This window comes from Scatophagus argus, chromosome 8 (genome assembly GCF_020382885.2).
Source record: "Scatophagus argus isolate fScaArg1 chromosome 8, fScaArg1.pri, whole genome shotgun sequence".
Taxonomy (NCBI): domain Eukaryota; kingdom Metazoa; phylum Chordata; class Actinopteri; family Scatophagidae; genus Scatophagus; species Scatophagus argus.
The window spans coordinates 1,829,343-1,843,431 of record NC_058500.1 but is presented as its reverse complement, the minus strand read 5'-3'; the positions used below and the strand labels follow the sequence as shown (position 1 = coordinate 1,843,431).

Below are 14,089 nucleotides of genomic sequence, written 5' to 3'. Positions count from 1 at the left end.
TAACCTGATTAATAAACATGACATTTGAACCCTTGCAAAATGTGCTTTACAAGGAAAAATTCCACGTAAAACTTTAAAATGAAAACTCCTTTATTTTAGGGGTAACAAAAAAATGTCTGATATTTCACATGCTTCACAAAAACTAGATGATCAGAAAATTGTCACTGTGGGAATATCGTTCACCACACACGACACGTGATTAAACATGACATTCCCTTCCGCTCATGGTTGTGTCTTTGTGTGGGATCTCGCCGTCATTACGTTCGGGTGTCACCCAAAACCCAAACGTAAAGAAACTCTTAATAGGAAGGATTCCCACTCTGTGGATCTTCCGGTTATCTAGGGGGCGCTCATGAGGTGGTCCAAAATGAATGGGGGCTTATGGAACTGTAGCCCCAAAATGTAACGTTCGTGGTGCAAAATATTTTGTCAGTTTTGTTTATATTTTCGGAATAAGCGGTATAGAGAATAGATACAGCTGAATTAGATTGTATTTTCGTGGCTTTTTGTAATGAAGTACATTTCTGTGCTCTGTGTATCATTTAAGTATTTATTTAAGCATTGTTATGTAAGTAAATGAGTAAGTTTGTGTTTTGTTTCACCCAGACTACTAAGCTCTGCTGTAGCTATCGACAGTAAAACATAAATCCGCATTATTGTGGTTATGTTCTGCTAGTCGTAAATCTTTAACCGACCAATTAGCATACATTAGCAGAATGCTAGCGCTTTATTGGCAAATTCGTCTGCCCTGTGAGAAACTAAAACAAAATTCAGGCGTTACCGTCTACAAGTAGGTGTAAATAATTGTTTTAGCCACTGTTTTAGTCACTCCTGTTCATTGAGGACTATCTCGCGAGTGCCCCCTAGGTGAACTGCAGCCAACCTTCGGTACAAAGGGTTTTAATGGGGAGTGGTCAGGCTGTCCGTAGAAGGGCTGTGGCGTTATCCGTTACGTCCTGATGTCATCAAATTGGTTCTTCCGCTGCCGGTAGAGTGAACGTGAACTGCCAAGAAGGAGAAGAAGAAAAGCAGAAGTGGCGATAACGTCGAAACAATTACAGATAGGCTGTAAGTATATGACAGAGCACCACAGCCGAGAAAAATAAAGCATCGTATCCAAGAACTGTGAAAGCCAATCCAATCAAGGTACGTTCAACGGCGCTCACACACGGTATGATTAAGCGTTATTTGCCGGCATGTGAGACGGCGGCAGGTTGGGGAGGTAACCAAGCGCCGTTAGCTAAGCTCCCGTTAGCCTGTGACTCGCAGTATCCGGGAGACGGCTGTTTGATTCCCGAGTAAACCATCTCGAGCGACGTGTCTATACTTCTATAACCGTTAGTTGAAAGGCGGACAAAGTCCGTACTTTCGAGCCCAATACTGAAAGTTAGTCTCACCAAGCTAATCTAAGTTAGCTCCGTTAGCATCGGTCTCGGTGAATTTCAGGGCGGGGAAACGTCTTAATGTCTGTGATGAAACGACTCGCATTAGCCGATTGTCGTGTTTAGCCAGCAACATAAACGTGACTTATTTTAGCTGTGTTTTTGTCTGTATAAGTAAATTAGTCCATTAACTAAATAAATTGTGAGGCGGTAGCTTGCTCGTTAACTGCTCATGCGGACTGGAAGCCGTGGAGCTAGCTATTTAGGAAGCTAACCTAAGCTGCTATTTGGCTAACTACCGCTACCGTTAGCCTTTCAAGTTTTTCAGCTGGGCCCTGTTGCGTTTAGCTAACTGCCGTTGGCCTGGATGTTGGTTACTACATTAGTGGAGCACCAACTAACGTTTATTCCATTTTGGCAGTCGGGTGATTATTTTCTCTGCTAATTTTTTTAAATGTATAAAAATGTGAAAACATGCTCTCAGGGCACAGTTTGAGGTCATTATGTTGCTTGTTCTATCTGACTAAAATGTCCATATTAAATTTACAAATGTCTAAAACACTGGAACGATTAGTCGGCGTTCTTGAGTCCTTATACATTTCAGAGTAAACTGTTGGGCTTGTTCTTCACGTAGTCACGTAGAGGCCACTGATTATGTGGAAAAATGTGTAAACAGCAGGTGAAAGACAAACAATCTTAAAATATGAACAGGCTACGCAACCTGCATTTATAATCACTTGTTATGAAAGCTGCTCATATGCTCGAATGTTTTCACTAGTGCACTCCAGAATTATCTCATTTAGTTTAAAAATAGTAGGGCAGGACTGTATTTTGTACATGCTAACATAAGAGCTGACTGCATGTGAAGTGAAGCTCCCAGCTGAGGAGGAAATTACTGGCCTGGAGATAAACCTCAGCAAGGCACTGTGGATGAGGGTTTGTGCTGTAGAGACCTCATGGAGACTGTCATTACATGTACTGTGTGCTATAGTGCACACATGATCAGTCACTTCTTGTAGTTTCTGATTTGTGTGAAGTTGATAATACTGCTGGCATCTTCTCCTAACATATGACTGCTTTAGTCTAAAACAAATCTCCATGATGTCTTCAGGGCGAGGTTATGTGTTGATAGATGGGTGCCGGCCAGTGCAGCAGTGGACTGTGCTATAAAGCTTCTAACTACAGCCTAATGCTGTAGTGCCTAATGATGTCAACTTTCCAAAATCTGTGGTTCAGATTGCTTGTAATTGGATTATTTTGTTGTTTTGGTTGATTGTTGATTGATTGGTTAATAGAATATTATTCAGCAACAGTTTTTATTTAACTCATTGTTATTAGTCATTATTACCTGCAGTACAGTTCATAAACTCCTCCCCCTCCATGTTAGCAGATGCCACATGGACCAAACTAAAACCTCAACGTACTCATCAAATGCGTTTGTCTGAAAGATGGTTTCTGTCATCGTAGACATTTCTCTCACGCTGATGTTTGTTCAAGTTTTCCTTTGTTGTAATCAGTTTGGTTTTAATTCGTTATTTGATGAAATGTCAAGATTGACAGCTGAGTGTAGATTCTCCACGCGCTTCACACTCGTCCTCTCTTTGTGTCAGCAGGTGACCGACGATGGCTGTGAACGTGTACTCAACCTCAGTGACCAGTGACAACTTAAGTCGTCACGACATGTTGGTCTGGATCAATGAGTCTCTACAGATGAACCTCACCAAGATAGAAATGTTGTGTTCAGGTAAGAAGTTTTTCTCTTTATCTTGTTGCAGGAGGAATAATTTCCTCTGTTACCAGCTGTTGGAGTTCCTGAAATGGATCCAAGATGGTTGTTCATATTGGGACATGGAGGTGTGATTATACATGATATTTTGGATGCTCGTGTGACCTCATTGGTGTTGAAACAGTCGGTCGATTGATGCTGATACTAGATACATTGACAGTGTGATAGAAGAACACACAAAGCTCCTATTTAAAACCTGAGCCAATGTTCTCGTTGAAATTTAAGAGTGTAAAAGTTTCAAGACTCTCCCAGTTTAAAATATTAACTGAAATGAATTTAGCAGTTGGCAAACTGTGAACAGCTGACTTTTGCAACATTTGAGCAACACTGTGTAGTTGTTCTGCTGACATGTTTGGATGTAAGGCGCTTTATGGATGGTGCTTACGGATTCTTGCATGTGACACGATGAAGAAGGTGAACAGTAAGCAGTAAATATTCCATCAGAGACAACAGGCAAAAGTTGGTATTTCACCAGACTCTGCTGCAGCGAGTCCATCAGTTAGTGGCCAGTCTGTGCGGCCCCTCAGTGGCTTTAAGTTTAGCTTTTAATAAAACTGAGTTTTAAGAGGAGATTTAAAAGAAGACTTTCAATACAGCTGTCGCTGTTAGTGACAGAGGCCAGTAGAAAACTCTCCTACTGTCCTATGAACAGTTAATATCCTTCAGTCCTTTGTTTCACAGCCACCTGCCTGTGCATGCATGTGTTGTGCCTCTGCAGCTTGTCTGCCATGTCAGAACAGCAAACGGCTTACCTTAATCCCTGGTTGACAGATGTATCAGTCAGCTGAATTTTCATCTGTATTGAATGTCAAAATAAGATGGTATCGCTTTTATTCTTGGACAAAATAAAAGCAATAAAGTGACCATTCACAGCCTGCTTCCTCTGTGCTTTAGAGCTGTTTTGTTCTCAGGTGATCCTGCAGATGCATCCAGGTGCATCTTTGTACTGTGAGCACTGCACTGCAGCACACTGTTTGGCCAGTCATCCTGTTGCAGGAAGAAGCACACACGGCTCAGGGCTGACATTGTTAGAAGAAATTGCTGCTGAACGTCTTTTTCTATCCCTTTATTTTATTTCAATTTGTGTGTGTAGCATCAGTGCTTGTTGTCACTTGGAAATTAACATGGACCCTATTTTTATCCTTTTCTGTCTCATTCAACATGTTGTAATTGTCCTTGTACCCAGTGAACTGTGATAGACACTGGAGGACTTGTTATGTAATATTTGGGGGGTCTTTTTCTTTTGTCCAGGCGCTGCCTACTGCCAGTTCATGGACATGCTGTTTCCCAACTCTGTGCCTCTGAAGAAAGTTAAATTTGGTGCCAAGCTGGAACATGAGTACATCCACAACTTCAAGCTTCTGCAAGTTGCCTTCAAAAAGATGGGAGTTGATAAAGTAAGTCACGGCATTACAGATGGCTTCAAATTACATGATGTGCACTACATTTGTGGGGAAGGCATTTCAAATGAGTCTGCAGGCTTCCGTTAAAATAACATAACACTGTGTGTTTTTGTACAAAATCTCTGACAGAATCAATTTTGGACTCTCTCCAAGCCAGTCAGGACCAGCGCTCACCTGTCAATCTTGACTTTTCAGCTCCTTTTTATAGAAAATTAAAGCCAAACTGATCAGTTCAGGTTGAACACACACCAGTGTGATAAGAACTACTTAAAATGACAGAAACCATCTTTGGGGAAAAATGTGTTGGATGTGTACTTTGAGTTTTTAGTTTGGCTCATGTCCCATCTGCTAACATGGAGGGGGAGGAGTTTATGAGCTGTACTGCAGCCAACCACCAGGGGGCGTCCAGAGGTTTTGGCCTCTCTTTTGGGGAGCTCTCATTTTGTGACATACATGCACGTGAACTGTAACCTGACTGACATAAAGAGCGTAAGAATTCTGAAACTCTTTCGCTACTTTTTTCACTATGCTCACCCTGCACCAGCGAACTGATTTTGCGGTTGATGTGTCGCTGCGTATCCCCGCCAGATCTTATCAGCAGCCCTGACTTAATGTCCATCATGGTGCCTTACTGTTGAGGATTCGTGAGCACTGGGAAACCTGCCCACTCGTTGCTGTGGTGTGGACATGGCAGCTGTTGGTGTTATACTCCCCTCTCTTCTGACACACACTGTTAGCCACGCAGTAACACAGTGCAGTTTGAAATGAATGAAAAGTGTTTTGTTCCGTCGTATGCCAGCAGTCAGGCTACTCTTCACCCTCAGAGGCTTTAAAACGTGATTTCTTTAGATGTGGACTCTTCATCATGTCTTGATATTGACAGAAGGGATTATGGAGCACAGGGCACCCCTTGCTCAGTCACAACACGCAGCAGCTTGCAGGAAAAAGCTGCTGTCATTTATTTATGAGTCAGCTTCCTCCTGTCATCCATTTGTTTGAAGTCTTCACTGTCTGCAAGGCCTTCACTCTGCTGTAACAGATGTGTGTAGAGCACATCGGTGTGTTTAGAGCTGATGTGTCTGCATTGTGACCTCCTCTTTGCTTTGTGTTTATTTTGGAGTCTGCACTGAAGCATGTGAGCTGCATTGACAGTGTGACGATGCCAGTTCACAGTTCATTTCCTCAGCCAAACCCCAGTTAAGAATAGAATAGATTAGAATGCCTTTATTGTCACTATACACATGTATAATGAGCTGAGCTGAAGCTGTCGGGCAGACCTGGCCTGTACATCCTGGTCTTCATTCTCTTTTTCTGCTTCCAGATCATTCCAGTAGATAAACTGGTCAAGGGGAAGTTCCAGGACAACTTTGAGTTTGTCCAGTGGTTTAAGAAGTTCTTTGATGCCAACTACGATGGGAAGGAGTACGACCCAGTGGAGGCGAGACAGGGCCAGGACGCCATGCCCACACCCAACATGGCCACTTCGGCTCTCAACAAACCCCCCAAGAAAGCCCTCAGTCAAGGTCCGAACTTTGAAAGTGATGCTGAATTATGCGGGTGGGAAAAATCTGTTTAAGTTTCCTCAGTGAGATTTTCCCCCCCTCTTGATAGTGACTGTCTTCTTGTCTCTTCAGCTCCTCAGAGGCCACCTGTTGCTAAGGTGGCACCCAAGGTGGCTAACGTGAGCACGAGGAAGCCAGGTGGAGGAGGCGACGAGGAGAGGGCGGAGCTCCTGAATGAGGTCAGCACACTACACCACATCTCCTTCTCCATACTGTCCCTACAGAAAGTCAAATAACCAAGCAGATAAAGATGTAAAGTGAGTCACCTGAACCAACAGACGCAGACCTCAGTGCTGTTCTTGGGCTTTTTCCCCCACAGATGGAGATCCTGAAGTCAACCATTCAGGACATGGAGAAGGAGAGAGACTTTTATTTTGGTAAGCTGAGGAACATTGAGCTGATTTGCCAGGAGAAGGAAGGAGAAGGCGACCCCACGCTGCAGAGGATTATAGACATCCTCTACGCCACAGATGTGAGTTCTTCTGTTTTTATGAAACTTTTATTCTGCTGAAAGCTTTAGGACGCTGCTCTTTCTTCTTCTTCTGATTTCCTCTTGAGCACTCGAGATCCCAGTGTTTGAGTCCAAGTAAAGAAAAAGCCAAGTTGAGTCCTATACTGATCTGAGTCAGGTCCAAGGTCCAATATCCAAATATATATAATTGTATAATTATTCTATAATATTGAACTTAACATAGATATTATCTTATGCCAAAATACTATGGTATGTTACATAAAATAAAATAAAATAAAAATCTGAGGACTCGACTTTGATTTACGAGTCTGAACGCGGTTAATGCACAAGTCTGAGTCCAAGAAACAAGTATTCAAAATTGGGGCTCAAGTCGGGCCTGAGTCCGAGTCCTGTACTACAGGCCTGGTGTAAGCCTTTGCTGCACTGCTTTCCCTCGTATCCGGAGGTGAAACAAGTGAAGTTCTGTTACTGCGTAATAAAAGCTTCCGCGCACGATTAATCCTAATCTGAAAGCAGTGACAGTTAAAGTATCCTGTGTGTGCTGTGTGACATGTCGGAGTTCAGCGCCAGTTTAAAGCCCACATGTGACAGCTGCTGATGCCGCTGTGGATTCCTGCAGAGGAATGGAATGCAGCCCGCTCACTGAGCCCCAGCGCTGTCGGCACGACCACTTCTTCACATGGCATGTTCACTCATCCTACATGGAAAAGTATTGGACAAGGCAGAGTTTTAAAACTGTGTGTTAAATGTAAATCATTTATATCACCAACTGGACAGATTCATGGAAAATGAAAGTAAAGATTAGCTGCAGGTCTAATCTTCATCCTTCAGCACATGACGCAGATCCTCATGTTTGGTCAACTCAAGTGTGTGTTGCCCGTTCACACCACCTTCTGTCTGTCTCTCCAGGAGGGCTTCGTGATACCGGATGCTGAGGACCAGGAGGAGTTTTAATATTCAAGACTGCGAGCAGATATTCACTTGGATGCTCTGGTCTACAAACCCACCTCGAGATCCTTCCTCAAGCCAAGACAGCCAGTTTGGTTTTATATCCAACACCAAACTTGATCTCGATTTGTGGTCCCCTCCCTCCCTGCCTGCCCGCCCCTCCTGAACCCCACACCCCGACCTCCTGGACTTCTTCCTGTAGCCTCCAGCTGCCGTACAGCTCAGCTCCTTCTTTAACTGATAATCAACAGTCTCAGTCACTGCCTCTTCTTCCTGCACACCTGTCAGTCTGCCCCGACCCTCACCTGTAACCCCATCCTCCCCAAAACCAGATCGAGCAGTGCATATCTGGTTTTTGTAATGGACTTTAGAGTATGAAAAACACGGTGATGTTTTGTGTGTGGTTCTATATATGTGTGTGTGTGTGTGTGTGTGTGTGTGTGTGTGGTTGTTTGTGTTTAAAAAAAAAAACAAAAAAACAATTTAAAACAAATCAAAGAACCTCCACTGGAGACGCAGCTGTCTGTCCACTTTGTCCCAAACAAACCCTGACGGTCTGGTTCTCGTCCAATGGTGCCGCCGCCGCCATTTTGTGCCTCCCCTGTTGACACTGAATATTTACTCTTAGCAGGAAGATGCACATACTTAAGTGCGGAAAAAGACGGAAAAAAAACCAACAAAACATTCCCGACCAGAGAGACCATTTTGAACCGCGTGTGACGTGTGCTTCTCGCCAGCTGGTCCCATTTTTAGTAGCTGACGATGCTTTGTGCTTTGGAAACAGTGAAAGAGCTGCTCCCATCGTTTGGCAGTCATATGTAGCCAATGAGAAAGCAGCCTGTGGACTGAAGGGCTCAGGGTTTAGTCTGGGACAAAGCCGCAGTCGGCTTCCTCTCTTGGCCTTTTCCTCCACCTGTGACTAACCGTCTTCACCGACGACACCATCCTGACCTTGTCCTGTTCACCATCAGAAGCGCTTTTGTAAATTTATGCCACTGTTTTATCACATGCCCCCCCACCACACACACTCCGTTTTATTTTATTTTATTTTATTTTTTTGGCTTGTTTGTCTTGTTTTGTCTGTTGGACATCGGTCAGTCGTCCTCCCTGAGCATGTTTGATTTCTATGCAGGCTGAGCTCGTCTCATTTCCCAGCCAGCACAGCACACAAACGGACATTAAAAATCGCTCATTTTTGCTTTTGCCAACGTTCACCTTTCAGACTTCCTAAATGTTCTTAATTTCAGGAAGACGTAGCTGCGAGTCGATGTGAGATGCGATAAACAGAGCAATCAGCAGTGATTGTTTGCGTGTTTCTCCCTGTGGAGTTTTAAGGCACATGCACTGTTTTATACCAGTGGCCCTTAATCAGAACAGTTTGCTGAGGGGGCGGCAGGAGATCCCGACCCGCCGCGCTCCAAACACTGAGCTGTGACTGGCTGATCAGTGTGTCGTTACCTGCCAGGCTGAGCTGTCGGAGTGTCCGACTGACGAGTCCGCTGAAGGCTGATTCCCTTCCTGTGTCTCTCCCCCCCCCCCCCCCTTTTTGTTTCCTGTTTCCACACCCCGATCGACCAGTTTTAATACTAATGTTGTATGTTGTGGATCTGATTTGAGACCCGATTTCCACTGTACTTTGTAAAAATGACGTTTTTCACACATTTGTACCTAATTTGAGACAACACACCGGTGTTGATTCCACACAGCAACTTCCTTGTTGTTGGAATCACTTTGGAATCAATGGCCTTATTCATAAACAATACATTTTTTTTCATAAGCAAACATTTTTCAGAACTTTTTTTTTTCTTTTTTTTTTTTACTTAAATGTAAGCTGTTGGGGCAAATGTTTGTACTGTTAGTCGTATTTTTTATGTGTGCTGAAAATAAACAACATTGGAGGTATTTTGGACTAAAGCTCGGACGTGTCGTGGTGCAGCGGACCACCTGTCTTCCATCAGATGATCACAAAGCAAACAAAAAATAGATACTTATTTTGTTTTTCCTGCTTGTTTTCTTTCTGCAGATTTTAAGTGAAATCTTCGTCCTGTTTGACGAGCTGATGGAGCAGCTCTCGTGCAGACCTTTTGGATTCACGTGTTGTAGCTGCGTGGTTTGGTAGTTGGCCTTACAAACGCTGCCATGAGTCGAAGGGCTGAATGTTGCACAAAATCAGAGGGTGCCTGCGTATTTTCTATTTCCTGCTAGTTGCCTTCAGTAAGACTACAACTAAAAATGACATCTCTAATCTCCAAATCCTCCTTTTTTCGGAATGTATGCTTTAGTTTTTAACTGCAAAGATGTGATCTGGAGGGGTTTCGACCTTGCAGTGTGACGATGTGCAGCTCTTTGGTTGTTTTGTCTCGGTGCTCCTCAGCACACTCGTTAAATATGACTTTAAAGTTCAACTGATTCTCTGCTTTAATTTGAGAGTTTTCACATTTGTTCTGTGTGAACCCTGTTGGACTTGTAGTCGGTTTTCGGACATTACAGCAGGAAAATGATCGTGTGGACAAATCGGCCTGTGAGTTTTGTCCGAGCTCTTCAGTCATGTTTCAGTTTCCCCTAAAACGTGTGAACGTGACTCCAGTGAAGGTGTGACAGCACATCTCTAAGGGTCCAAGTCTTCAAAGAGTCGTGGACCAGATACAAACACATTCTGGTGGCCTGAAACTGGAGCACACGTGGCCTCGCATGGAAAGCAAGCTGAAAGTCAGAACTTTAATTTCCAGTCTAAAGTGCTGAAGGCAGCACAATTAGAAACTTAGTGAAGATGTGCAGTGGCCTCCAGAAGGCTCCTGGGTGTCAGGATCATCTCTGGACTGCATCACAACTCCATCGCCTGTTACCAGTGAACCAGTCAAACTGAGACCCGTTCCAGAATGACTGGTGTCCTCGGAGCAGTACGCGACTGATCAGAAATGTGTCGCTGGAGTCACATTCAGAATAAGCACGTATTTACAAAAATCCATGAAGCTGATGAGCTAGAACATTAAATACTTTGGGCATATGTCAAATGATCACCTCCTGTAGCTTGCGTTGAGTCAGAGTTGAGGTTGCTCTTGTATTTGGGGCTGTGGTGGTGAAGCTGTCAGTTAGCGACACTCAATCAATCAATACACGTGATAACATCCTGCAAATGAGCCAGCAACTCGTAAACCTTTCCCGTTTTTTCTGTCCTCGTTTTGTCTTAGTCAGACCTTAATGCTGGTCGCCAACCGCCAGGAAACAAAGACAAAGGAGGTGCAGTAACCAGTCAGCGGCTGCCGTTATGTGGCTGCTACTGCTGCACAAAACCCCCATCGGGAATGCTGCTCAACACCCCAGTATACCAGACATGCTAACCAACAGACTGTCTGGATATATTACGATAATATCGACATCGCGAGTCCTTTAGGCCACGGTGATCGCACAGTGACGACCTGATGTCGCGACAGCCCTGAGCTCAACCAAAGCAAACCAAGTTGTTGAAAGTCAAAGTGATTTCAGTCTCCGAGCAGGTTAAAATAAATTGGCTCTGCAGTAACCAGTTTTCTAAAGAGATCCTGGTAGCAGGCCGGTCTCTGGGGGCTTAGAAGACAGACGTCCCCCGTCTCTCTTCACTGTGAGCCTCCCCAAAGCAGGACAACTTGAAACCCGTAGACAGAAGGCCAGTTAATCTAAGCGGTGTGTGTCGTCGAGCCTTGTTGAAGAAGTGCTTTTTGTTATGCAACGTCAAAGGGGAGCGCGTGTCCCCCTTTACATAGTGGCCTCTGTACTGAACCCAGTGCCAACGAAACCTCCCGCCTCCTCCCAGCGGTCTGTCGTCGGAGTTGCTTGTCAAACGTAAGGAGGCACATTTCTGCCCGTGCGACGGAAACGCACACTCTGCAAGTCTTCACGATGAGAAACTTTCCTGCAGAATATTTCTTTTCCTTTGGGTTGGTCGAAATGAGCTTCAGTGAAGCGTGATTTGTTACGTAATGAGCCTTTATTTTGTTTGGGTTTTTTTTTTTTTTTTTTTACTTTCATTGCTTCTCCTGTTGTTTGGCAGCTTCAAGCCTTTTTTCCTCCTTTACTTCAGTTTGTGTGTTGACTCCTGTCTGGTTTAATGATTGTAGAAGACGTGTTGCTGAAAGTGTTTCTGAGAAGGACTGTGTGTGATGTTTAGCTTTGCTCGTTACTTCTCAGTCTCACACACACACACACACACACACACACCTGAAGGAGTTCGTGGTTATCTCTCCACCAGCCGTGCAGGTGTGTGTTTGCTGAAAGTGTCTGAGCAAAGTGAAATAAATGGCTTCAAAAGGTAACGGCGGCGCAGTCAGTGCTGACAAGCGTGTTGTACACTGTGGGCCGAGTGCCACCCGAGTCTCCTCTGTTTCTGCTGGACTTTGATGTGTTTCTTATACTCTCGTAAACCTCTTCAAACAAGTTTGGTACAGACAATAAAACAGTATTTCCACGTCAGCAGTGTGTGTTCCTGTGTGTGTGTGTGTGTGTGTGTTCTGTGACTCGCAGTACGTTACGACAGCATGTCACAAAATGCTGATCTTAGAAGTGTTGGGTCAGCTGAACTCCTGACCCGATGCAGGCTCATTCACCCTGATGGAAATTTGGATGCGTGGATTTCGTGGTCATCCGTCCTGTAAGCGTGAAGACATTTCCAGCATGGCGACAGAATGTCTACTGTTCAGTTTTATGTTGACACTGTGCATAGAAAGCATGCAGCCAATCAGAAGCGCGACAGGTCAAAGTTAACCGCAGGCCACAAAGCAGTCCTTGTGGATCACGCAGTCCAGGCCTGCGGTCGACCTCTGACCTCAAGCGGTCCAGAGCTGTGACATCAGCACGGAGGGCTTCAGAGGGTCGTCTCCTCCCCGTCGCTGCTGCTCTGTTTCTAACTGCCCTGCTGTGTTTAGCGCCCCCTTTCACGCATTTCACACAACCTGTTGTCCTCCTGCGTGTTTTCAAAGTGTCCGAGGGAGGATTTGAAGATATGTTTGTAATTTTAGTTCTAACAGGATTTCTGAGTAACTTTCCTCTGTCTTCATGCACGCGCAAGTTGTACTTCAGCTTCCCCAAAAACAGCACGAAGCTCCTGCGGCCCATGTTGAACTACTCCGACCAGAAACCTTTTTCTTCATCCTGTCAGGCTCACCTGTCTGTCTTCTGTCTTCAGTCTGCTGTCCTGTTCGACATTGTACTTATGAAACATTTTTAGATTAGATTAGATTCAACTTTGTTGTCATTACACATGTACAAGTACAATGCAACGAAACGCAGTTTGGCATCTAACCAGAAGTGCAATAAGCAGTAAGTGCCAGATATACAGTATTTACAGTATGTACAGGGTATGTACAGGTGTCTATGCTACAGATATACTATAAACATGATATACAGATTGTTGTCATAATATACAGGGTTTCTAAGTACTATGAACATACTATACAGATGGATATGTGCTTTAATGTGCATCCAGTGTAGGCGGAAACTATAACACAATTTACAAATGATATTTACAGATGTTATATTAAGCTATAAATCACTAGTGCAATGGACAATATAGTGTATACAGCGATAGGCAGTAGGCTAACTATATTAGCAGTGAGGTAGAGGAACTAGTGCAACACTCAGTTACGATAGGGTGGTGTAGGGTGAGGGTGTTAGTGGGGGGCTGAGTTCAGTAAGTTTCATAAGTACAATGCAGTGTGGTGTAAATACACCCTCTCTATGTTTTTATTTTCCATTCAGTATTTGTGTTGTGCAGTTTGAAACACTGCATGCTGTTGTGTCATTGCTGTCCATGAGGCTTCAGGTGTCAACATTATGACCACCTGCTGTTTGTCAGGTTTGGCCAAACTTTAGTACTCAAAAGAACCATCATTCACGCTTCATCTGATTATTTATTTATTTATTATAGATATTTATTTTATGTATATGCATGTGTTGAGCTTCAATATTCATTTTCCCGTCCTCTTTAAAATATAAGTTCAATACACAACATTGCCGATAGAGGGCAGAGCTTGACAACTGTTGCTGTTGTCTGAAGACACTGATGACCATTAATATTTTGTCTGCTGAACAGACAGCAACGTGAATTATTGTGTCCAGGAGATAATTATCGGACAAATATAAATATATCTGTCAGCCGTAAAAGTCATGTAATTAATCACTGGGGGGCTGCTTCATTCATATTCAACAAAATTCAAACATGCACCACATAACTTGTAACGTAGAATAAACGTCAGCATCAAAGTACCTTAAGAATACCGTTACATCAAAAATAACGTTACGTCATTAAATGAATTTCTATCGATGAAAAATAAATAATGACGTTCACATACGCTTCATAATATTTTCAAACAGATTCAAATAGTTTTTGCTTCCAAAAAAATATTTTTTTTTCACCGTAACAAAACACTTCCTTTTAGTTTATAACATTTACGACAGCCATGAATGCGACGAGAGGTCGCTTTTACTACTGGCTGTTATTTAATTTCCGAGCTTTTGGGGAGTACGCGAATGCACTTTACGCTCTGATTGGCTGCTGCTCA

General features: G+C 43.7%; 1 protein-coding gene across 2 annotated transcripts; it reads left to right on the top strand.

The window, feature by feature from the left end:
* The first annotated feature begins 924 nt into the window (after window positions 1–924).
* LOC124063099 (microtubule-associated protein RP/EB family member 1-like) lies at window positions 925–9,462 on the top strand. Of its 2 annotated transcripts, none has more exons than XM_046396427.1 (7): window positions 925–1,146; window positions 2,993–3,126; window positions 4,420–4,565; window positions 5,893–6,094; window positions 6,206–6,312; window positions 6,453–6,605; window positions 7,515–9,462. In XM_046396427.1, the coding sequence occupies exons 2-7, from the start codon at window positions 3,006–3,008 to the stop codon at window positions 7,557–7,559; spliced, it is 774 nt and encodes a 257-aa protein (XP_046252383.1). In that variant the 5' UTR covers window positions 925–1,146; window positions 2,993–3,005; the 3' UTR covers window positions 7,560–9,462. The 2 variants fall into 2 exon arrangements, with proteins under 2 accessions (XP_046252383.1, XP_046252382.1); XM_046396426.1 differs by having other exon boundaries at window positions 928–1,146; window positions 2,996–3,126.
* Window positions 9,463–14,089: the final 4,627 nt, after the last annotated feature.

Bases quoted from the DNA above. Each gene is read 5' to 3' on its own strand.
- LOC124063099 (XM_046396427.1), top strand. From the start codon at position 3,006: ATGGCTGTGAACGTGTACTCAACCTCAGTGACCAGTGACAACTTAAGT. The intron at 3,127-4,419 runs GTAAGAAGTTTT...TCTTTTGTCCAG, and splicing joins GATAGAAATGTTGTGTTCAG to GCGCTGCCTACTGCCAGTTC. The intron at 6,606-7,514 runs GTGAGTTCTTCT...CTGTCTCTCCAG, and splicing joins ACATCCTCTACGCCACAGAT to GAGGGCTTCGTGATACCGGA.